The sequence below is a fragment of the Bos mutus genome, chromosome 21 (genome assembly GCF_027580195.1).
Source record: "Bos mutus isolate GX-2022 chromosome 21, NWIPB_WYAK_1.1, whole genome shotgun sequence".
Lineage (NCBI taxonomy): Eukaryota > Metazoa > Chordata > Mammalia > Artiodactyla > Bovidae > Bos > Bos mutus.
The window spans coordinates 30,986,781-31,013,063 of NC_091637.1; the positions used below are offsets into that span (position 1 = coordinate 30,986,781).

The window sequence follows — 26,283 nt, forward strand, 5'->3', positions numbered from 1 at the left end:
GTACCTGTGTAAGACCATCATCATAAAGAACACTTCAACAGCCCCCAAAGTTCCCTTTGCTCCTTTGAAGTCAGTGTCCTTCAACACCTTCAGTATTCTAGGCAACTACTGATCTGTTTTGTGTGTCATGAATTATTCTGTATTTTCTACAACTTCAAATAAGTGGAATCATACAGTAGGTAGACTTTTGAATCTGGCTTTTTTTCTTCTGAATAATTCATTCATGCTGTTCAGTGTATCATCAGCCCATTCCTTTTTATTGCTAGATGTTATTCCATTGTATGGATATACCACAATCTGTTTATCATTATCACCTGTTGCTGGATATGTGTGCTGTTTAAGGATTTTAGTTATTTATGAATAAAGTTGCTAATGTCATTCTTGTACAAGCTGTTTTCGTGAAGAAGTGTTTTCGTTTTTCTTGGGTAAATAGCAAGGAGAGACACTGCTGGTACGTGGGGCTTCCCACGTGGTACTAGTGGTAAAGAACGCGTCTGCCAATGAGGAGACATAAGAGACATGGGTTCGATCCCTGGGTTGGGAAGATCCCCTGAAGGAGGTCATGGCAACCCACTCCAGGATTCTTGGCCTGGAGAATCCTGTGAACACAGAAGCCTGGAGAGCTAGAGTCCATAGGGTCATAGAGTCGGACACGACTGGAGTGACTTAGCATGCACTCATAGGGCTAGTATGTTTCTAAGAAACTGCTAAACTTCAACCACACTTTTAAAAGCATCAGGATTTGTTCAATTATATTGTCAAGATTCAAGAGAAAGCAAGTTATCATTCAAGAAACAAAACTACATACTGAAGTGTAGTCAACTTTAAGACTCTCATTTGCTGCAGTCAGAGGTGTTAATGAGACCTAATATTACTGCTTTTTTCTCTCTGAACAGACTGCTTTCACAGGTGAGAATGAACTAAGCAAAAGCAGAGGCCAAACATAAGGAATGCTTTTAGTCTATTTCCAACATCTCATAAAACCCCAAGAGGACTGGGAAAGGGCAGAGAAACAGGAACTTAGCTGTGTGTATGGCCATTTTAATGTCAGTATTCCTGTTCTCCTTCACTTACTAGAAGAGCCAGAAGGCCTTCTGCTTGGTGCCCTACTGTGTCTAAGAACAAACATGAAGATGTAGGTAGGGATGTAAGCTTCAAGAAGACAGAAGAGAGACTGAATTATTACAGGGTGCTGAGAAAGGCCCCAACAGTTTCTCTGTATTCACTCTTCTATTTATAATTTCTGCTCACCCTCTACACCTGACCCACTAGCTGTCTCCTTTTTCCTCCATTCTATATCCCCTTCCCTAGATCTCCTGTTTCCATTTCCTTCTCTTCTTGGGTCCCACTTGCCTTCCTTTTAGATTCTTCCATTTTCTCTCTGAGTATGTGTACAAATGTGCATGTGTATGGTTCTCACCTTCGCTAGGTTTATTTCAGGCTTCTCTTCCTCCTCACAAACAAAAACTACCAAGACTGTACCTAGACTTGATGTTCTTGCTTAGTCGCTCAGTCCTGCCCAACTCTTTTGTGACCCCGTGGACTGTAGCCTGCCAGGCTCCTCTGTCCATGGAATTTCCCAGGCAAAAATACTGGAGTAGGTTGCCATTTCCTTCTCCAGGGGATCTTCCCAACCCAGGGATCAAATCCATGTCTCCTGCATTGGCAGGCAGATTCTTTACCACTGAGCCACCTGGGAAGCCCATCTAGACTTGATAGATGCAAAGAAACAGGACTATTCCCTTGCAATTGTTGGTGACGGTCTCTGTGCTTTTCATCTGCACTAGTTTTCTCCCTGCAGCTAGAACCTTCTATTATAGGACACCCAGAACACTACAGGTTCCAGTCTGAGCACTGAGATCACCCATTTTCCTGAGTCTTTATGTTAGATGACAATACAGTGCGTTCAAGTTGGCACAAAGTATACACTGAGTAGCTGTCACCCTGTTTAACGATGTTTTAAAAATTTCTCTCCAGGCATTTAAAAACATGTTTCAACTATATTGTTGTTGTTCAGTCGCTCAGTCATGTCCAACTCTTTGAGATGCCCTGCAGCACGCCAGGTTTCCCTGTCCTTCACTATCTCCCAGAGATTGCTCAAATGTCCATTGAGTCAGTGATGCCATCCAACCATCTCATCCTCTGCAGTCCCCTTCTCCTCCTGCCTTCAATCTTTCCCAGCATTGGGGTTTTTTCCAATGAGTTGGCTCTTCCCATCAGGTGGCCAAAGTACAGGAGCTTCAGTTTCAGCATCAGTCCTTCCATTGAATATTCAGGACTGATTTCCTTTAGGATTGACTGGTTGAATCTCCTGGCCGTCCAAGGGACTCTCAAGAGTATTTTCTAACACCACAGTTCAAAAGCATCAATTCATTGGCACTCAGCCTTCTTTATTGTCCAACTCTCAGATCCATACATGACAACTGGAAAAACCAGAGCTTTGACTAGATGGACCTTTGTCAGCAGAGTAATGTCTCTGCTTTTTAATATGCTGTCTAGGTAGGTCATAGGTTTTCTTCCAAGCAGGAAGCATCTTTTAATTTCATGGCTGCAGTCACCATCTGCAGTGATTTTGGAGCCCAAGAAAATAAAGTCTGTCTCTGTTTCCATTGTTTCCTCATCTATTTGCCATGGGGTGATGGGACAAGATGCCATGATCTTCGTTTTTTGAAAGTGGAGTTTTAAGCTAGCTTTTTCACTCTTCTCTTTCACCTTTAACAAGAGGTTCTTTAGTTACTCTTCACTTTTCGCCATAAGGGTGGTGTCACCTGCATATCTGAGGTTATTGATGTTTCTCCCGGCAATCTGATTCCAGCTTGTGCTTCATCCAGCCTGATATTTCTCATGATGTATTCTGTATATAAGTTAAATAAGCAGGGTGACAATATACATCCTTGATGTACTCCTCCCCCAATTTGGAACCAGTCCATTGTTCCATGTTTGTTCTCTGTTACTTCTTGACCTGCATACAGACTTCTCAGGAGGCAGGTAAGGTGGTTTGGTATTCTCGTCTTTTTAATAATTTTTCACAGTTTGTTGTGATCCATATAGTCAGAGGTTTTGGTGTAGTCAATAAAGCAAAAGTAGATGTTTTTCTGGAACTCTCTTGCTTTTTCAGTGATCCAGTGGATGCTGGCAATTTGATCTCTTGGTTCCTCTGCCTTTTCTAAATCCTGCTTGAACATCTGAAAGTTGATGGTTCATGTACTATTGAAGCCTCGCTTGGAGAATTTTGAGCATTACTTTGCTAGCATGTGAAATGAGTGCAATTGTATGGTAGTTTGAACATTCTTTGACATTGCCTTTCTTTGCGATTACAATAAGAACTGACCTTTTCCAGTCCTGTGGCCCCTGCTGAGTTTTCCAAATTTGCTGGCCTATTGAGTGCAGCACTCTCACAGCATCATCTTTTAGTATTTGAAACAGCTCAGCTGGAATTCCATTACCTCCACTAGTAAGGTCCACTTGACTTCACACTCCAAGATGTCTGGCTCTAGGTGAGTGATCACATCATCGTGGTTATCTGGGTCATTAAGATATTTTTGTATAGTTCTTCTGTGTATTCTTGCCACCTCCTCTTAATATCTTTTGCTTCTGTTAGGTCCATACCATTTCTGTCCTTTATTGTGCCCATCATTGCATGAAATGTTCCCTTGGTATCTCTCATTTTCTTGAAGAGAACTCTAGTCTTTCCCATTCTATTGTTTTGTTTTTGTGTGTGTGTATGTGTTCAAAATGTCTTCTTTAGAGAAAAAGTCAATTAATAAATATATAAAGTATGACAGAAATAAAAGTTGCCATTTTACAATCACTACAGTAATAACTGAACTGTTTCAGGTAAGAATCAATGAATACTAAAACTAATGATAAAGTCTGCTGGGAGAAAGAATTCTCATGGAGTTACCCTATCACCCCACAGACTGCTTACTAATTATAAAAGGAAAAAGGTACTTTTAAACAGGGAAATCCAGAAGACTCTGCCTTAACCAAGTGATCAAACATATTATCACCAATGATAAACACAAATTCACATAATGTACCCTCTGATGTAATACAATGAGAAAGAATGTAGTATCAGATCAGATCAGATCAGATCAGTCCCATTCTATTGTTTTTCTCTATTTCTTTGCACTGATCACTGAGCAAGCCTTTCTTATCTCTGCTATCTATTCTTGGAACTCTACATCATTCAGATGGGTATATCTTTCCTTTCCTCCTTTGCCTTTACTTCTTTTTCTCAGCTATTTGTAAGTCCTCCTCAGACAACCATTTTGCATTTCTTTTTCTTAGGGATGGTCTTGGTCACCTCCTCCTGTACAATGTCACGAACCTCTGTCCATAGTTCTTCAGGCATCTGTCTATCAGATCTAATCCCTTAATCTATTGGTCATACCTGAATGGTCTAGTGGTTTTCCCTACCTCTTCAGTTTAAGTCTGAATTTTTTATTCAGTTTAAATCTGAATTTCTCCATCCTTTATATTATAGTTATACTATGCATCATATGCAGTACACCTAAACGTATTATAATCTGCCTGCTAAGCAGGAGACATGTGTTTGATCCCTGGGTTGGAAAGATCCCTTGGAGAAGGAAATGGCAACCCACTCCAGTATTCCTGCCTTGGAAATCCCATAGACAGAGGAGCCTAGTGGGCTACAGTCCATGGGGTGGTAAAGAATCAGACAAAACTGAGCAGCTAAACAACAACAGTACTAAAAATTTTGTTCAAACCATCATGTATATTTAAAAGTTTTGTTAGAAAAACAAAGAACACATCTTCATTTCCAGAGTTCTTCATTCCTTCCTAAAGATGGTCATTTTCGTTGGGTGTCATTTTTCTTCAGTTTGAAGAACTTTATCATTTCTATAGTACAACCTTTTGTCATCTAATTGTCTAAGGCATATATTTCCAAATTTCAACTGTATTTATTTCACCTTTATTCTTGAAGCATTTTTTTGTGTGCTGGATATAGAAATTATGGATTGAATTTTTCTTTTCTAATTATTAGCATTTTAAAAATGAGATGACCCAGAGGGATGGTATGGGGAGGGAGGTGGGAGGGGGGTTCAGGATGGGGAACACGTGTATACCTGTGGCGGATTCATGTTGATGTATGGCAAAACCAATACAATATTGTAAAGTAATTAACCTCCAATTAAAATAAATAAATTTATATAAAAAATGCTCACTGTCTTCTGGCCTCTGGTGAGACAGATGTCAGGCATTACCTGAATCATTATTTGTCTGTATGCAATGTGGCACCTTTCAACATTTTCTCTTATTATTATACTTGTTTTTTGTAATTTGACATGATTATCTTTGTATTTATCCTTTTGGGGGGTTGGTGAACTTATTGAGTCTGTATATTTATGACTTTCATCAAATTTGGAAAAAACTTAGACATTATTCTTTCAAAAATATTTTAATGCTTCATTCTTTGTTCTTCTGGATATCCAATATACATATTACACCGTTTAATACTAGCCCACAATTCCCTAAGGTTCTGTTCCTTTTTGTTTGCTTTTGTTCTCTCAATCTCTCCACCACACACACTCATCAGACTGGTTAATTCCTATTCATATAACTTAAAGTTCAATAATCTTTCCTCTGTTACTTCCACTCTGTTACGTCCACCAGTGAACTGTTTTGTTTTTTTTTTAATTTATACTTATTTTGTAAATAATTTTACACCTCTCCCAGTCTTCCCTGATGTTAACACCCTACATAATTACAGCACAAATACTAAAAGCAGAAAATTAACATTGATATAAAACAATGAGCTAATCTATAGACTTCATTAGACTTTTCCCAGTTTTTCTCACTAAAGTCCTTTTTTTTTTTGGCTTCATGATCCAATCAAGAATCCCATATTGAATTTAGTTGTCACATCTCTCTGCTGCTGCTAAGTCGCTTCAGTCGTGTCCGACTCTGTGCGACCCCATGGACTGCAGCCTACCAGGCTCCTCCGTCCATGGGATTTTCCAGGCAAGAGTACTGGAGTAGGTTGCCATTGCCTTCTCCTCACATCTCTCTAGTCTCTATGAATTCTTCAATCTTTTGATTTAATCAGCTATCTTGTAGACCATCTTCAATTTGGAACTATTTGATATTTTCTCATATTTAGATGACGTATTTTGCAAAAGTATCAAATGTCACAGAATGACAGTGTGAGCTTCTAAGAATATGATATTAGAGGGTAAATGATGTTGATATATTGTTTTTAGTGATGTTAGTTTTGATCACACAGTTAAGGTAGAATCTGCCAAGTTTCTTCATTGCAAATTTTCTATTTTCCTTCTCTGTAATTCAAAGTTATTCTGAAACTTAAAAAATATCCTTTTCCTAATTATACTTTTACTCACTAGTTTTTGCATCCATTGATGATTCTCTCCTGCAATAAGTATTACTGTGGGTGTTTGTCTCATGTTATTTTTCTGTTTTTCATCACTATCATTTATTAATTCATTCAGTGAATTTTTGACTTGTTATATTTTTCAGTTTGATTTTTTAAAAAGAAGCAGGCATATGATTTTGCTGGATTCAACTGCAAAACTTTATTCATGGATAGCAGTTGAAATCTCAGTTCAGTTTGTCTTTAGCTGAAGTACTTGGAGTGTCCCACAAACATATGGTACCAGGGTCATTCAGATATTTATAAATAATTTAGGGAATCCTCCTTTCTGGTTATCTCCTTTTTGAATGTCATCCCTACATTCTCGCAGTTACCTTTGCCCCAAATTCTGTCTTCTGGTTCTTCAGGCCAGAAAGACTGTGGATTTTCTATGGTAGTTTTAGCCATCCCATGCGGTACTGCCCTCAGGCCATAAAACCAGGAAACTTACTCAATGCTGCTCCCTTCTTCCAAGTGTCTATTCCGACCAGAATCTGTCTGCTCTTGATAGGTCTGTAGCACCTTCAAGTAGGTTTTTTTCATACTTTATACCTCCTGCCATCTGCAGAAGGGTCACTCTGGTAGGAGCTTATTCAATAATATTGGAAGCAAAACTGGACCATTTGTATGATATGGATTCTTTCAAGCATGTTAAGACTTGCTTTATGGCCTAGCGCATAGTCAATTCTTGTAAATTTCCCATGTGTATTTATAAAAAATTTATATTCTCTAATGTTTCACATATGGTTCTATCTATGTGTATAAAGTTTGCTAATTGCTTTCTTCAGTTTTGTACATATTTAACCATTGTGTTTGCTTTACCCACCATCTGAAAACAGTGTGATAAAATCTCCACTATGATGCTGGATGTGTCAATTCCTCCGTGATTATAGGTGACAGTAATAATGATGATGATGATATGATTTCATATGACTGCAGTAGAATGGTACTTAAGAGTTATAATTTGACCCATGTTCTCTCACTAGATCAATTTTGAATGTAGCTTTAAGGGTAAAGTTCTATACCAGTCGCAATATCCTTTAACTGTTCTCACCAGACTTAAAGGAGCAGTGTGCCATGTAATATAGTGGGAAAAAGTTAGGTTGGGATTTAGGAGACCTGAATTTGTATCCCAATTCTACTGGAAACAGGCTGTGAAATTTTTGGCAAATACCCAGCCCACACATTTCCCATCCTTCTCTTTTTTTGAGTTCCATTGTCCTCATTTGTAAGACAAGGAGGACTAGACCAGACTAGATATTATGAAAGCCTCCTCTCTGGTTCTAATACACTCTGTATCAATAAATATATATATATGTATATATAATATATATAGTATATGAGAAACAGAATTCACATTATTGATGAAGAAATGGGTAGGGTGCCCTTGACATGTTGAGCAAGTACCACACAGTGGAGAAAGGAGAAACAAGAGGCAAGTGGCGTCCGGAAGACCAGTGTTACTTGTGGAGAGCTGAAGGATTTCTATTCCCATGTAATTAACTATGAAGTCCATGTTCTGGCTCCTTGGTACAAAGAAGAGAATGTGGTGAACAACCAATTCCAGGCCTTTGCTGCTATAATGAAAATAGGCATCCGTATGGCTCTGCACCAGACTCAGTGAAAAACAATCCCCTTGCTGTAAGGTTGCACTTATATTTTCTTTGTTAGTATACAGGGCTTTCTTGTCATCTTCTGCAGTGCTCACCAACAGTCTCTTTGATCCAACAGTATCATATCAATTATTTAAGGTTTGTACATCACTTTTCAATTAACAGTTTCTTTGGCTCCAGAAAATATATACACACAATTTATAAGAGTATTCTTTAAATATTCCATGAGGAGCAGGTCACTATGAATTAAAAATAAGAATGCTAATAAAATATTGAATGCCTTTTTAAAGTGCAATGAAACATCAAGAAATTATAAATCTTTTAATTAAATGCTTCTTCAGTATATATTACCCAGGTGAAAATATGAAACATGGATAAAATTAAAGTCACAAAAATATTACTTTATCTCATTTGTGAGGACAATAAAGTGAGGACACATCAATTTAGGTTATAGGAAGGGAATGTCCTGGACAAGAACTCAGGAGACCTGCATTCAGGTCATGAGTCTATCACTAGGTAGTTGTATGACCTCTTTGCCATAACTCCATTTACCAATCTGTAATATGGACTATGTAGAATTTGTCCGCATTAAAAGTCCATCAATCTATTTTCACAGTACTCAGCAGTACTCATACTTGTCTTTTTTTGGTGGTAATAAACATGTAACATAGATTTATCATCTAACAATTTTAAGTATATTTCATAGTCTATCTACATGCACATGGTTGTAAATCAGATCTCTAGAACTTTTTCATCTTGCATAAGTGAAACTCAATACTCACTGAACAGCAACTTTCCATTTGCCCTCATCCTAGCTCTTAACTTTCAGTTTAGTGAGCCTGACTAGATAGTGAAATCATACAGTATGTGCCCTTCTGTGACTGGCTTATTTCACAAGGTTTATCCATGTTGTCACGTATGGAAGGACTTCTTTTTTATGGCTGAATAATATTCCAGTGTATGCACGCATGCATTTTTCTTTATTCAACTACCAATGAACATTTCAGTTCTCTCCCCCTCTTGGTTATTATGAATAATGGTACAGGGAACATGAGAGTGCAAGGATCTCAGAGGTTCTGACTTCAACTTTTTGGGTAAATACCAAGAAGTAATCTCATATGGTAGTTCTATTTTTAATTTCTTGGGGAACTGTCATTATTGTTTTCCAAAGTAGGTGCACCACTTCACATTTCCACCAGGAAACAAGAGTTCCCATTTCTCCAAACTCTTGCCAATACTTGTTACTTTTTGTGTTTCTGATTTTTATATTTATGTATTTAAGTCATTAACCCTTCATCAGATATATAATTTTCAAATATATTCTCCTCTTCTGCAGTTTGCCTTTTCATTTTGTTGACTATTTCCTTTGCTGTACAGAAGCCTTTTAGTTTAATGTAGTGCCATTTGTTTATTTTTGCTTTTGTTGTGCTTTCTCATATCATAAAAAAAAAAATCACTGCCAGGAGCAATGTCAAGGAGCTTTACTCATGTTTCTTCTAGGAGCTTTATGGGTTCAGGTTTTACATGTAAGTTGTAAGTCCATTTGCAGTTAAGTTTTGTGTATGGTGTAAGATAGAGTCCAACTTCATTATTTTGCATGTGGATAGCCACCATTTCCCAATAGAGTTTACTGAAGATTATCCAACAGTATTTATTAAAGAGACCACCTTTTCCTTTTCATATTTTTTATGTCTTGTCAAATCTTAGTTGGCTGTGTATTTGTAGGTTTACTTCCAAGCTCTCTATTCTGTTCTATTGGTCTATGTGTCTGTTTTTATGACAGTTTGTTCTAATCTTTAATTATTTCTTTTTTCTGCTAACTCTGGGCTTAGTTTTTCTTTCTCTAGTTTCTTGAGGTATAAAGTTAAATTGATTGAGATCTTTCTTCCTTTTTCTTTTTTTTTTTTAATTTAAATTTTATTTTATTTTTAAACTTTACAATATTGTATTAGTTTTGCCAAATATCGAAATGAATCTGCCACAGGTATACATGTGTTCCCCATCCTGAACCCTCCTCCCTCTTCCCTCCCCATACCTTCCCTCTGGGTCGTCCCAGTGCACCAGCCCCAAGCATCAAGTATCGTGCATCGAACCTGGACTGGCGACTCGTTTCATACATGATATTATACGTTTCAATGTCATTCTCCCAAATCTCCCCACCCTCTCCCTCTCCCACAGAGTCCTTAAGACTGATCTATACATCAGTGTCTCTTTTGCTGTCTCGTATACAGGGTTATTGTTACTATCTTTCTAAATTCCATATATATGCGTTAGTATACTGTATTGGTGTTTTTCTTTCTGGCTTACTTCACTCTGTATAATAGGTTCCAGTTTCATCCATCTCATTAGAACTGATTCAAATGTATTCTTTTTAATGGCTGAGTAATACTCCATTGTGTATATGTACCACAGCTTTCTTATCCATTCATCTGCTGATGGACATCCAGGTTGCTTCCATGTCCTGGCTATTATAAACAGTGCTGTGATGAACATTGGGGTACATGTGTCTCTTTCCCTTCTGGTTTCCTCAGTGTGTATGCCCAGCAGTGGGATTGCTGAATCATAAGGCACTTCTATTTCCAGTTTTTTAAGGAATCTCCACACTGTTCTCCATAGTGGCTGTACTAGTTTGCATTCCCACCAACAGTGTAAGAGAGTTCCCTTTTCTCCACACCCTCTCTAGCATTTATTGCTTGTAGACTTTTGGACTGCAGCCATTCTGACTGGCGTGAAATGGTACCTCATAGTGGTTTTGATTTGCATTTCTCTGATAATGAGTGGTGCTGAGCATCTTTTCATGTGTTTGTTAGCCATCTGTATGTCTTCTTTGGAGAAATGTCTATTTAGTTCTTTGGCCCATTTTTTGATTGGGTCATTTATTTTTCTGGAGTTGAGCTGAGTTGCTTGTATATTTTTGAGATTAGTTGTTTGTCAGTTGCTTCATTTGCTATTATTTTCTCCCATTCTGAAGGCTGCCTTTTCACCTTGCTAATAGTTTCCTTTGTTGTGCAGAAGCTTTTAAGTTTAATTAGGTCCCATTTGTTTATTTTTGCTTTTATTTCCAATATTCTGGGAGGTGGGTCATAGAGGATCCTGCTGTGATGTATGTCAGAGAGTGTTTTGCCTATGTTCTCCTCTAGGAGTTTTATAGTTTCTGGTCTTACGTTGAGATCTTTAATCCATTTTGAGTTTATTTTTGTGTATGGTGTTAGAAAGTGTTCTAGTTTCATTCTTTTACAAGTGGTTGACCAGTTTTCCCAGCACCACTTGTTAAAGAGATTGTCTTTAATCCATTGTATATTCTTGCCTCCTTTGTCAAAGATAAGGTGTCCATACGTGCGTGGATTTACCTCTGGGCTTTCTATTTTGTTTCATTGATCAATATTTCTGTCTTTGTGCCAGTACCATACTGTCTTGATAACTGTGGCTTTGTAATAGAGCCTGAAGTCAGGTAGGTTGATTCCTCCAGTTCCATTCTTCTTTCTCAAGATAGCTTTGGCTATTTGAGGTTTTTTGTATTTCCATACAAATTGTGAAATTATTTGTTCTAGCTCTGTGAAGAATACCATTGGTAGCTTGATAGGGATTGCATTGAATCTATAAATTGCTTTGGGTAGTATACTCATTTTCACTATATTGATTCTTCCAATCCATGAACATGGTATATTTCTCCATCTATTAGTGTCCTCTTTGATTTCTTTCACCAGTGTTTTATAGTTTTCTATATATAGGTCTTTAGTTTCTTTAGGTAGATATATTCCTAAGTATTTTATTCTTTCCGTTGCAATGGTGAATGGAATTGTTTCCTTAATGTTTCTTTCTGTTTTCTCATTATTAGTGTATAGGAATGCAAGGGATTTCTGTGTGTTGATTTTATATCCTGCAACTTTACTATAATCATTGATTAGTTCTAGTAATTTTCTGGTGGAGTCTTTAGGGTTTTCTATGTAGAGGATCATGTCATCTGCAAACAGTGAGAGTTTTACTTCTTCTTTTCCAATTTGGATTCCTTTTATTTCTTTTTCTGCTCTGACTGCTGTGGCCAAAACTTCCAAAACTATGTTGAATAGTAATGGTGAAAGTGGGCACCCTTGTCTTATTCCTGACTTTAGAGGAAATGCTTTCAATTTTTCACCATTGAGGATGTTTGCTGTGGGTTTGTCATATATAGCTTTTATTATGTTGAGGTATGTTCCTTCTATTCCTGCTTTCTGGAGAGTTTTTATTATAAGTGGATGTTGAATTTTGTCAAAGGCTTTCTCTGCATCTATTGAGATAATCATATGTTTTTTATTTTTCAATTTGTTAATGTGGTGTATTACATTGATTGATTTGTGGATATTGAAGAATCCTTGCATCCCTGGGATAAAGCCCACTTGGTCATGGTGTATGATCTTTTTAATGTGTTGTTGGATTCTGATTTTCTTCCTTTTTAATTCAGGTATTTATTGCTATGAACTTTCCTCTCAGCACTGCTTTTACAGCACTCCATAAGTTTTTGTATGCCATATTTTAATTTGTCTTAAAGATACTATTTAGTTTCTCTTTTAATTTCTTCTTTCATCCACTGTTTTTTTTTATCAAGTTGTTTAATTTCCATATGTTTGTGAATTTTCCAGTTTTCCTTCTGTTATTAATTTCTATTTTCATTCCATTGTGGTCAGAAAATACACCTGTCATCTTAAATTCATTTACTTGTTTTGTGACCTAATATGTGATCCATCCTGAAAAATGTTCCATGTGTGCTTGAGAAAATGTGTATTCTGCTGGTGGGTAGAATATTTTATATATGTGTATTAGGTCCATGCAGCCTACAACACTGTTCAAATCCTCTGTTTACTTAATGGTTTGCTTTCTAGATGTTTATGCATTATTGAAAGTGGGGTATTGAAATCTACTTTAACTGAGCTATTGTCATCTTCTTTCTTCAGTTCCTCTATACTTGCTTCTTATATTTGAGTGCTCTGATGGGTGCATGTGTATTTACAATTGTTACACCTTCCTTAAAAATTGACCTTTTATTACTATATAATGTTCTTCTTTATCTCTTCTGAGAGTTTTGACTTTTAAGTCTATTTTGTCTGATATAGGGATGGCTACCTCTGTTCTCTTGTTGTTACCATTTGCATGAATTATCGTTTTCAATTCTTTCACTTTCAGCTTATGTGTGTCCTTAAATTTAAAGTAAGTCTGTTGTTGACAAAAGATAGTCAGATCTTGTGTTTTTATCCATTCAGCCAGTGTGTGCCTTTTTATTGGAGAGTAAACCACTTACATTGAAAGTAATTACTGATAGAGAAGGAATACCTATTGCCATTTTGTCAATTATTTTATGTCTTATACGGTTATTTTGCCCCTCATTCCTCTTCTGCCATCTTCCTTTGTAGTAACATGCTTTGATTCCTTTCTCATTTTCTTCTGAGTATCTTCTATAGGTATTTTTCCCTGTGGTTGCCATTTATAATAATCTATTTCAACCTGATAACTTAATATCAATCACATACAAATATGTTATACTTTTACTTCTCTCCCCTCAATATATTATGTTTTTCATGTCGCAAAGTACATACTTTAAATCATGTATCCATTAACATACTTTTATACTTATGGCTATTTTAACAGTTTGGTCTTTTAATTTCTGTGTCAGGATTAACACTGATTTAACCCCCCATCACAGTATTACTTCCCAGATGGTAAAGCGTCTGCCTACAATGCAGGAGATTCAGGTTCAATCCCTGGGTTGGGAAGATCTCCTGGAGAAGGAAATGGCAACCCACCCCAGTACTCTTGCCTGGAAAATCCCATGGACGGAAGAGCCTGGTGGGCTACAGTCCATGGGGTCACAAAGAGTCGGACACGACTGAGCAACTTCACTTTCCTTTCACTTTACAGTATTACAGCCCCCAGTATTTGTCTTTATGTTCACATTTATCAGTGAGCTTTATACTATCACATGCTTCCATGCTGCTCTTTAGTGTCTTTTTTTTTCCTCCTACTTTCAGGGCTCCTTTGAGAATTTCTTATCAAGTAGGTCTAGTAGTGGTGATGAATTTCCTTAGCTTTTGTTTATCTGGGAAAGTTTTTATTTCTCTTTCATTTTTTGAAGGATAGTTTTGCTGGATGTAGTGTTCTTGGTTGGCATTTTTTTTTCTTTTATCATTTTGACTATAACATCCCACTCCCTTCTGGACTGTAGGTCTTCTGGTGTGAAATACACTGTTTTATGAGAGTTCTTCTGCATGTGACAAGCTGATTTCCTTTTGCTGCATACAAAATTCTATTTTTGACTTCTGATAATTGATTATAATGTGTCTATGTGAGATTTCTTGGGTTCACCAAAGTTAGGACCTGTTGGACTTGTTGAAATTGGATTCCCTTTCCTTTACTAGACTGGGAAATTTTAGGTCATTATTTATTTAAATAAGTTTTCTGCCCCATTGTCTCTGTCTCTTTCTCCTTTTGTGACCACCATAATATACATCTTGGTCTACTTTACAGTACAGCGTAAGTCCCTCGGGCTTTTTTTCATTCCTTTTTATTTTTATTCTCGATTAGATAATTTCAAATTACCTATCTTTTAGTTCAATGATTCTTTCTTCTGTTTGATCAAGGCTGATCTTGAATTCCTCTAGTTTTTTCAGTTCAATAATTTATTCTTTAGCTCTAAAACTTCTATTTGGTTCTTTTTATATTTTCTATCTCTTTTTAATTTTCATTTTGTTCATATATCATTTTTCTGAGTTCACAGAATATCTCTAGAATAATTATTTTGAATATTTGTCACGTTATTCATATACCTGCTTCTTTAGGGTTGGTTGAAGATTTATCTTGTTCTTTGTAGGGGCCATGCTTCCCTTTTTCTTTGTGTGTCTTGTAACTTTGTGTTGGAATCTGCACATTTGAAAAAATAGGTATCACTTTTAGACTGTACATAGTGGCTTTGTAAAGGGGGAAGACACCAATTCCCTTGACTAGGGAGTCAGAGGTTCTATGAAGCATTTTTATAGGGGACAGGACTTCTCTGGGCCTGCATGTGCAATTTCTTAATTAGAAGGCCTGGCTGGCTTCTTTCTGAAGAGATCGTAATCTCTTGCTCCCTCTAGTGTCTGTCTGTAGCACTGCAGGTTCTCTGATTCTCAGTAGTAAGCTGCCCTGCTTTCTGCTGTTCTCAAGGGCTGCCAGGCATTCAAAGTATGCCAGCTTCCTGGCAGTGCCATGAGTCAGGTGAGGCAGATACAAGTCCCTTGGGCAGCCCTCCAAAAAGCCAGAATGCTGGACTCACACTCAACTCCTCTCCCTTTAAAGCAGAGAACCATGAGCTGGGGTATCATCTTCCAATGCCAAGCTGTGCCAACTCGAGAGAGGAGAGATTGTGAGTAAAGCAAATTAGTTTTTCTTACTCACATCAGTGTGGTTGTTCCTGGCCTTGAGATCACCTTGTGTATTTTAATATCTAAACTGTTTTCTGGAGTTCTCATAATGATATTTTTTTTAATTAATTTATTTTTTATTGAAGGATAATTGCTTCACAGAATTTTGTTGTTTTCTGTCAAACCTCAACATGAATCAGTCATAGGTATACATATATCCACTCCCTTTTGAACCTCCCTCCCATATCGCTCCCCATCCCATCCCTCTAGGTTGATACAGAGCCTGTATTTGAGTTTCCTGAGCCATACAGCAAATTCCTGTTGGCTATCTATTTCACATATGGTGATGTAAGTTTCCATACTACTCTTTCCATACATCTCACCTGTTGTTCCATACATCTCTCCTCCCCTCTCCCCATGTCCATAAGTCTATTCTCTATGTCTGTTTCTCCATTGCTGCCCTGTCAGTACCATTTTTCTAGATTCCATATATATATATATATATGCATTAGAATGTGATATTTATCTTTCTCTTTCTGACTTACTTCACTCTGTATAATAGGTTCCAGGTTTATTTACCTCATTAGAACTGACTCAAATGTGTTCCTCTTTGTGGCTGAGTAATATTCCATTGTGTGTATGTACCACAACTTTTTTATCCATTCATCTGTTGATGGACTTCTAGGTTGCTTCCATGTTCTAGCTATTGCAAATAGTGCTGCAATGAACAATGGGATACGTGTCTTTTTCAATTTTGGTTTCCTCAGGGTATATGCTTAAGAGTGGGATTGCTCGGTCGTATGGTGGTTTTATTCCTAGTTTCTTAAGGAATCTCTATACCGTCTTCCATAGTGGCTGTATCAGTTTACATTCCCAGCAACAGAGCAAGAGTGGTCCCTTTTCTCCACACACTCTCCAGCATTAATTGTTTGTAGACTTTTTGATGATGGTCATTCTCACTGGTGTGAGGTGATATCTCATTGCAGTTTTGATTTGCATTTCTCTAATAATGAGTGATGTTGAGCATCTTTTCATGTGTTTTTTAGCCATCTGTATGTCTTCTTTGGAGAAATGTCTGTTTAGGTCTTTTTCCCACTTTTTGATTGGGTTGTTTGCTTTTCTGGTATTGAATTGCATGAGCTACTTGTATATTTTGGAAATTAATCCTTTGTCAGTTGTTTCCTTTGCTATTATTTTCTCCAATTCTGAGGGTTGTCTTTTCACCTTGCTTTTGGTTTCCTTTGCTGTGCAAAAGCTTTCAAGTTTAATCAGGTCCCAGTTGTTTATTTTGTTTTTATTTCCTTTACTCTAGGAGGTGGGTCATAGAGGATCTTGCTTTGATTTATATCATCGAGTTTATAACGGTATTTTAGTTTGTATATAGTTGCTAAGTGTTTCTTTGGGAATGGGAACTGGGACTATCTATTTTGCCAGTTTGCTCTTTTTCACTGGTCTTTTTATTGCCTTCTAATGGTCATGTGTAGTCTCCTTAAGGAGACATTTTGAAGGTAGAGGCCTTGATATTACACTTTCCTCTGCAGTGTAATGATTTAGGCACAGAGAAGATTCTTAACACTCAGTTATTGAAATCTGCTTTAACATAGTTTAAAGTTTTCATACTTTTTGAAGATAATGCCTATCTAAATGTACTGTATTTATAGGGCTCCAAATAAATTCCTCAAGACCTTATCCTAAAAATCCTACTTTGAATCTATACTGCAAGAAAAAACACATACTTTTTCAGTGCCACCCATGCTAATTTGGCTTTTGTAAAAATCATAATCCAGAATTGTAGAATTTCTACCCTTCAAGGCATAGGCAAATCCAAATTCTCCCCGAAAGTCTCCAATACTCCAAGTTAGAACTCATTCATCAAATATTTAGCAGGCATTTCCTTATGTGCCAGGTACTTTTCTAGGCTGTATGCACTACTCTGTAGCTCTGATTGTGTTACAGAACTTCTCACAGCTTTTGTTTAATATTAATGTATGCAAGTTGCTCATTCTTCAACCGTGGGCTTCTAGAATGAAGGAACTGTGTCCAATTCACCTCTGCAATCCTGGCATCTGTACAACGCTTTGCACATAATTGAGATGCAATACAAGAATGCTAAAACAAACTCCAAACAGCTAGATTAGGGGAGAAAAGCCTCCTAAACCATCTCAGTTTGCTGAAGAAAGGCTGACCTGCCCTATAATCAGTTGTCATATAAATTCCATCAGATCTTAATTAATTAACTTCTTTTATGCTTCTTTATAATCCTTCTGGAAAATGTGTGATGACAGTTTCCTACCCTTTGCTGAAAGGGTACTTACAAGTTAGTGATCCATATTTCAGTTACACGTACATCAAAACAAGGTAGCAATAAAAATGTAAATTCACAAGTGATTTCCAGAAATGTAAAAATAACCACCACCACCTCTACCTCTCCAACTTAGAAAATATACCCACCTCTTTCAATTATCACAAACTCCATCACAGCAGTATTAGAATTGACAGAGAATAAAAAGCCAAAAAGAACAGTAAAGACCAGGAAGTGCCACGTTTAAGGGAAGGAGGGATAAAATGTGTTTGACAAACTAATGTCCCAGGATTCAAGTTCTAAACTGAACAAAATAAACATAGAATGTGGTGAAATTCATTGGTTGGGAGATTAAAAGCTTTCCGAGTGTTAAGAAATCTTGAGGTCACAAGTAAGGGAATATTATTCAAAGGAAACTGGGGCTTTCATAGTAGAGGGAAAGGATCAAGCTACTTACAAGCTCCTGGCACATGGTAGGCACTTAATAAATGAAAGCTATTATGAGGAGCTACGGTCTAGCTTTGTGATGTCCCGGGCAGAGGCTACCGACCTCCTTTCTCTGTGCTTCACCATACTCTGTACAGGCTGACATCACACCATTTTTATGTGCAACCTACATATCTGTTCCTACTCCAAAGCAGGAATTTCCTGGATGGTCAGGATCATACCCTACACTTCTCTGCAACTGGAAATAGTAGGCACTTATAATTATTAAGTGAGAGAATAAACAAACTACCTTATATGATGAGAACAGGTTTTGATCAGAAAAGAATGAAGAGCTAGGATGGAAGATCTTGTCTGTAAGTCTTCTTGCTCATTCCTTCACATTTCAAACACCATTCCCTTTTGTTGCTTGTTCTGTTCAAAGTACATTTATGTATCTTCTTCCATTACCAATATAAGAACAGGTTTCACACAGTAAATTCTTTCAGATAATGCGGCATGGAATAGTTGGAGAGCATGGGTTTTTTTTTTTTTTCCCACTTCTTATTTTGAAATAATTTAAAATTGGTAATGGAACCATAGAAATTATATACTTTGAACAGGGTAAAGTAACAGAAGAGAATGGCTTTGAAATGTGAAGGAATAAGCAAGAAGACTTTAAAACGGGATATGCTGCAAAAATAGTAGAGTTCCCTTCATCCGTATCCCTACTGCTAACATTTTGAAAAACCACGGTATAATTACTGAAAGCAAGAAATCAACATTGAGCCAATAAAATTAACTATTCTACAGACCTTATTTGAAGTTTCAGGTTTTCTCACGAACATCCTTTTTCTAATCTAGGATCCCACGTTACATTTCATTGTCAGATCTCCTTAGATTCCTCCAATCTGTGACAGTTCTTCAACTTTTCTATGTCTTTCATGACACTGACACTTTTGAAAAATGAGTCAATTTTTGTGCAGAATGTCCCTGGACTGGGGTTTGACAGACCTAGCTTGGGCTCTTGACTCCATGACTATCCATGTAGCCCTGGGCAAGTCAACCTTTCTCAGACTCAAGTTTCTTCACCTGTAAAGCAGTATACTAACACTGACTTTGTTTTAAAAATGAAATGAGGCAAAATATATTAAAATGCCTGGGACATAAGGTCATACAACAAATGCTAAGTCTTTCTCCTTGTCCCTGGCTTTGAAATATTTCTGATAGAAATTTTTGCTAAAATCCATTACCTGTATTTCAATGCCTTATTTTATAGATAAACCATATATAACTTAGCCCTCAAGTGATGACTCAGTGTCATCATAAACAACCCTTATTGCACTGCATTGTTCTAGGTCTGTGTTTTTGTCCTTTCTCACTGCTGTCCCTTCTCTTTGTCATGAGAAGAGCAGGTAAGAGCCTCATCATTTCCTTTCTGATTTTCAGCTTGAAACATATGGGAATCCATTTGTTTACTTATATATTCATCAACAATGTGCTGAACCTACTGTGTCAGGCCCTGTTTTAGGATTTTGGAGAAAGTGATGAATCACCTCCTGTCCTCATTGATTTTATGGCTAGTTGGGGAAATGGACAAGTAAGCAGCTGATTACATTCAATGTGATTAATCCTATGAATGACCTAATGTACCGGAGCATATAAGAACACCTAACCTGGACTTGGGGAGAGGGTCAGGCTGGGGAAGGTTTCATGAAGAAAGTGCCATTATGTCTTAGTAAAGGTCTCAGGATGTAGAAATTAACCAGATGGAGAAGGAAAGAGAGCAAAAGGCTCACAGTTTAGGGAAAAGCTATTAGAACTACGTGCTGAGTAAAATAAATCGGTTCTGAAAAATAAATCTCCTGTGTTATAAACTTGCAGCTTGAGAGTGATTTTGTGCCAATACCTCAGGGGCTCAGAAACTTCACCAGGAAACTTCTGGTCCCAGGGCTGTGTTCTGGAGGCTGCAGTTGACAGACCTAAACCTTTGGATATTATCCTGAGCTTACCTCTTTCAACATCTGTGGACTGAAGGAAAATTTAAGGCTACAACTGGCTGCTTGCTCCTATTTCAAAAGTATAACAGGTTTGCCCCTTTGTGACAGAAGAATTTCTTGCTTCAAAAAATACATCAAGAGCCCTCAAAAAGTCCGTCTTAAATTGACCTTTTTAAAAAAAATCCATTTTCTTTAATATCTTCTCCCACCATTCACCCTGCCTCATCACTGAGGCATTACTTCCCTTTCTTTATGTTTCTTACCAAGTTAAACACAAACTGACCCTTTAAACTGAGCTGGCAAGAGAGGTTATGAGACTTTCTTCCCTTGTACAGCACTAGTTTCTATGACCTCAGAGATACGGCTTTGAGCCTAACTCATTCCAAAGTCCCAGTCTAACCATGGAAATCTGTGATCTCGGCAAGTGCTACAGGTACATTATCCATCAAACACTGGGACTTAGGAGAATGCATTATAAGATTTTCAAATGAAGAGGTTTTTCTGCCAGTTCCTATTTTACTCTCCCAATCATCTTCACTTTTTTTTCAATCTGGAGAATAAATAAGATGGCTTCTTTTAGTTTTCTCCATAGGGGATATTTTTCAAATCTTAACTGCTTCTAATTCAAAGCAATAATATTACATACCGTCAACTGGTGTATGAGGAGGTCCATTAAGAAGGTAATCTTGTTACTAAACAGAACATCAATGCAGTTTTCTGAACAGTTATTGCAGGTGAGGTTGTAAACACTGATTGCATTGCAAAGAGACCTAACACAAGGAGAAAAACACCATTTATAAAACTTGTGCAGTTCTTCTCTAAACAATGTGAAATACACAAAATGAATGGTATAAAAGCAGCAGGCATGGGATAGAAATCACTCTTAAAAAACCAACCCAAATATTACTAGGTGCAAGGTCCATCAGCTAGACATAAAAGCTTTTAATTTTTATCCACAGCCTAGTGTTCATTAGAAAGGAATTCTTGCCTCTTATTAATGCAGCAGCAGGCAATGGAAATGTACTTACCCATCTACTGACAATGTCCTAATAATCTAAGATTAGATGTTACCCAGGAATTTTGGGATCTAGAATTTTTTAACAGTATCTGGAAAAAAGAGTGTGCCAAACCTCCTGTTGCCAGGTCTCCTGGTTGACAAGGGCAGATAATGAAGGAAAGGAGAACACACGAAGAGAAACTACAGGTTTTCCCTTGTGAGACAAGAACTGCAGAGGTCTGGGGAGTGAGGCCACACCTGCTCAGAGATTGTATGGACAGACCCAGAGTGCCTCAGCAGGGGAGGACCTACAGAGTGAACAGTCTCGGGTCAAACCCATCAAAGAAATGTGTTTTTTTTCCTTTTCCCTTGGGATTAAAAAATTATATCCCATTTTTCAAAGAAATTTTTGGAGCAACAAATTCAATGGGCATTCTTGTGAGTGCTTTGAAAACTGTAATTAACCTGCACTGCCTGAGTGATCAATGTTGATTCTGGCCTCACTAAATCCCCTGCTTAAGTCCTATGTACAAATGTTTTGATTTAGTCCCTTACAACCAATCCTCTAAAACAATAATTCTTTACGTGTGAACCATAGACCGGTAGCATCAATATCACCTGGAAACTTGCAGAAATGCAAATTCTCAGACTTCACCCCAGATCTACTAAACACTAGAAACTTTGGGGGTGGGGTCCAGCAATTTGTGTTTTAATGAATTTCACTTTTTTTAAACAAAATTCCAGACCACTGCTCTGGAATAGGGGCTCTAGAGTTTGACAGAGCACTAGCATCACCTGTATATCTTTAAAGATACAGACTTGCCTGAATTCCTCCCCTGGAGATGCTAGTGGGAATGGGAGGGCTCTAGACATTCAGCATGTTTCAAAAGCTCTATGAGCAATTCTGATGTACAGGCAGAGTTGAGAAGCATGGGTCTAAGAATCAACATGTAAGTATTCATTTGTTCAACAAATATGTAATTCCCTATGATTTTTCAGGCATTGTGCTAGGTAGACAAGACAGACAAGCTCTCTGTTCTCATGGAGCTGATGCTCTAGTGGGAGAAAGATGGTAAAGACAGCCCCTGTTGTAATCATCTGTTTGTCTGATATAGTGGTACTTGCTTCAACATAATTGATAGGTTCCTGAAACTTGAGCATTAGAGTATGTTGGTTAAGAGGAGAGATACTGGAATAAGATACTAGGTTAGAAACCTAGTTCTGTCATTTGAGGTTTTAGCAAGTTACTCATTTATATCTTAGCATCCAATTTCTTATCTGTAAAACTGAGATAATAATACCTAAGCTTCACATGGTCATCATCAGAATTAAATGAAATAATAGATGCAAAGTACTTAGGATGGTGTCTGGCACGTGGTTAAATAATTCATAATGATAGGTTCATTAGAGTTATTAATCTCATTATTCTTGTTATGAATAAGTCACAATTAAAACAGTTAAAAATCAAATCAAATTAAAGCATGCTATGAAACCTGTAATTTCCAGAATAATAAAGCGCCATGCTTCGTAAATTTTTACATGGAATACTGGCATGAACAATGAAAGGACTCTAAGTTGAAGGGAGCAGGAGGAGGCTCAGCTCCAGCCTGACTTAACCCCTGAGGACTGTACAGGAAATCCTGGCCTACGTGTAACTCATTTACGACACATCAGTTGGAGGTTCTACCTAACAAATCCCCCACAAGTGCCATTCAGCACTATTTCATTTATTAGCTAACGCATTTAGATTTGGCAAGAGTGCTTTTCTTTTCAGGTAAAAAAATAACATGTAATTGTGATTATAAAAATAATTTTAAAGATAATTGTAATAACTGTGAGAAAGAGAGCACAAATAAACAGTAAAAAACTATGAAGAGGTGATTTGGTACTTGTACTTCCAGTCTTCTCGTCTCAGAAATATTCACTTAGTTAATATGTGTAAAATGAATATTTCTCCATGATATTTAATATTCTTCCATAACACCGGTCTTCAATTTTTTACAAAAGCAGCTTTCTTACTTTCTTACTCAGAAGCTTAACAGCTAACAAAATCTTTTTCAGAAGCTTAAACCAAAGAACAGATAAAATCAGAGTTGCTCTGACTGAAGTAGAAGTAGACCCAGAGACCTACTCTGTTCTCCTCTCAAAGAGCCTTGAAATACTCCTCAGAGGCCTGGGGGTGTGTGCCCTTGGAGTACAGGAAACACTCCTGCGCTTTAACACCAATACTATGAACTTGGTACCTTTCTGACTAGGAGTGATGACCTTAGCACAACACACAACCAAGAAGCATGGTGAAAAGTGCCTCCCCCTTACTTATGTCCTTCAGCCCCTCATTTCCCTACCTTAGAAATCACCACGGTTACTAGTGCACATATCCTTCCAGGAGTCTGTGCATATGCAAGAGTTTTCCCCCCTACACAAATGGTACTTTACGAGATTTGGAGGGTGAAGTGAGCCAAGGCCATCTTTTGCTGTTGGCTGTCATCAAGCAAGGTTTGGAAATGTGAGGCTTCCCTGCAGTAGACTCAGGCTCCCTTTTCCAGATTCTGTGTGTCAAGAACCAGTGGGGTAACTTGTACTATTTGATTTCCTAATCTCTGATCTGCAGCTTCCAATACCCATTGTGGTTTCCTGAGTGTGGGAGAAAGTTGTGTGTGGCATTAGCGTCTTCCTTCCTTCCTTTTTTGGCCTCAGAGGAAGCAGTGCCCCCAGTGGATACGTTTGGTATTGTTCTGGAGTCAATAAAGAGGCCTGCAACCTTTTCCAACAGATTTGTAAGCATCCAATTTCTTATTTTAAATTCCTTTTCTGATTAAACTGCTTAAACTAAGAAGTACTGTAGCTTTTAAAAGAAGGAAGAGGATCATCCAGTGTATGTAAAATTTTACATCAATCAATTTCTTACTATTGTATCCAATTTTCAACATAATGGCAACCCTGTTTTAATAGTCAGAGTTCTTAGTTACAAGCCAGGGGAAGAAAGCTCTGGTTGATTTAAACAGGAAGGAAATTAACTGACAAGCTTTGGGTATATCATAGGATTTAGAAAACACAGGCATCAAAGTTATACTGCATGGACCAATATCCAAATCACACACCAGGAACCTGATCCGCTAAAACAAAACAAAACAAAACAAAAACTCCGGGCACCATATGTCACAGCTTGAACTCACACTATGACCTTGGACAACAGATGCAGCTGCCTGCAACTGTCAAAGGAATAGAGTTTGGGATGTCCTTGCTTCTTACTTTATTAGCCTCAGAGTAAAAGTCTGGAGTGGCTATGCTGGGTGGTGAAGCCTAGGTCACAAGTTTATATCCTAGACACAAAGAGCACTGGGAAGCGGACACTGGTATGCTCAGGCACTGCAGAGGAGGGCCACACTGTGCCTGGGAACTCCATAAGGACAGGAGGTGCTCACTGCACAGCCAACGTTCACCACAGCTGTGCTGAGCAAATCCTTCTGCCTCCTGAGAGTAAATGTTCAGTAATGACAATGTGGTTCAAAGGATATGAAGATTTACTTTAAGATTTTTGATAGACATTGCAAAATTCAAACTGCCTTCCAGAAAAAAAGTATTTTAAATCAACTTATACTCCCAGAAAAAGTTCATCCATGTTTTCACTAACATCAGACACTTTCATTTTTAAAATCTGTTACTCATCTGACAGCTAAAAATGTTAAAGGTTGCATTTCTTTAATTGCTAGTGTGATTAAGGACTTTTCACTTCATGTGCTTATTGGCAATGTGCATTTATATTTTCTTTAATTATCACTGTGAACCTTTTACCCATTTTTCTATGGAGGGTTGTCTTTTTCTTATTGATTTATAAGGCACTTTACCAATAACAAAGGTATTAACCTTTTTATTTGTTTATTGGCTGTAATAGGTCTCCGTTACAGTACGCGGGATCTTTGTGGTGGTGCACAGACTCTCAAGTTGTGGTGTGTGGACTCTGAAGAGTGTGGGGTCAGTAAAGGCTACACTCGGGCTTAGTATTTGCAGTGTGCTGGCATGGCATGTGAGGTCTTAACTCCCGACGAGAGACTGAACCCATGTCCCCTGCATTGCAAGGCAGATTCTTAACCGCTGGACCACCAGGGAAGTCTGATATGAACCTTTTATCATCATATACAGCAAATAAATTTTCCTGTCTGTTGCTTATCTATATTTTTTGCTTTTTGTCATAAAGAATGGTTTCATTTTTATTTGATAAAATCTGTCAAAATTTCCCTTTCGTATATCTGGATACTGTGTCAGACTTAGAAGAATCTTCCTACTTCAGCATTACAAAAATATTCTTTGAAATTTACTTCTGGTAAATTTAAATTTAAATACTTCTGGTATTTTCATAGATTTTACATTTAAATACAAGATATGAAATTGATTGTGGGGTAAGGTATGATGTAAGTAGCCATTTACACTTATCTTTTTTTTTTAATTAAAAAAATTTTTTTACTTTACAATATTGTATTGATTTTGCCATACATCAACATGAATCCGCCACGGGTGTACACATGTTCCCAATCCTGAACCCCCTTCCCACCTCCCTCCCCATCCCATCCCTCTGGGTCATCCCAGTATCCTCTATTTAAAAATTTTTATTGAAGATTTTTCTCTTTTTCTTAATGATTTATAAGGATTCTCTCATTATATATCTATAACAAAGGGTTAATACATGTTGTTAATATTTTTTTCAGTTTATTTACTGCCAATAATTTTGCTCATTATTTTTAAGGCATTTTTAATATACTGAAGCTAAACAATTTTATGTAGTCAAACAATTCTTTGTGATTTATTTTCTCTTCCTGTCCCTTTTTCCTTTAAAAAGTTATCCTTTACCATGAGATGAGGTAACTACATGTTTGTATCTAGCCATTTGCATTTATTTAATCATCACTGTGTGTGGTAATGTTATGGTTTTATAATTTACTATCAAATCATTTAAAATTTATTTTGATGTGTGGCATGAAGCAGAAGCCTAAATTCCCTCCCCCACCCAAGAAATTCTTGAATAATTCACCTTCTCTCTACTGGTTTGAAATGCCACTTTTACTATAACTATATACACAGGATGTGTTTCCCGGTTTTCTAGTCTAGCTGATAATTTATGTAAGTTCTGTAATATATAAAGCCAATAACACACTGCTTTATGTATGGCAGCTGTACAGTGGGACTAAT

The 26,283-nt window shown here is 37.3% G+C and overlaps 1 protein-coding gene across 3 annotated transcripts in view; it reads right to left on the reverse strand.

Annotated features, from left to right (window-relative positions):
- Positions 1-26,283, reverse strand: part of SCAPER (S-phase cyclin A associated protein in the ER) — a 419,624-nt gene that overhangs the window by 109,137 nt on the left and 284,204 nt on the right. For all 3 annotated transcript variants that reach the window (XM_070358560.1, XM_070358561.1, XM_070358559.1), the window contains exon 25: positions 20,746-20,869. In XM_070358560.1, coding sequence (XP_070214661.1) covers positions 20,746-20,869 — 124 coding nt within the window. The remainder of the gene's footprint in view (positions 1-20,745; positions 20,870-26,283) is intronic.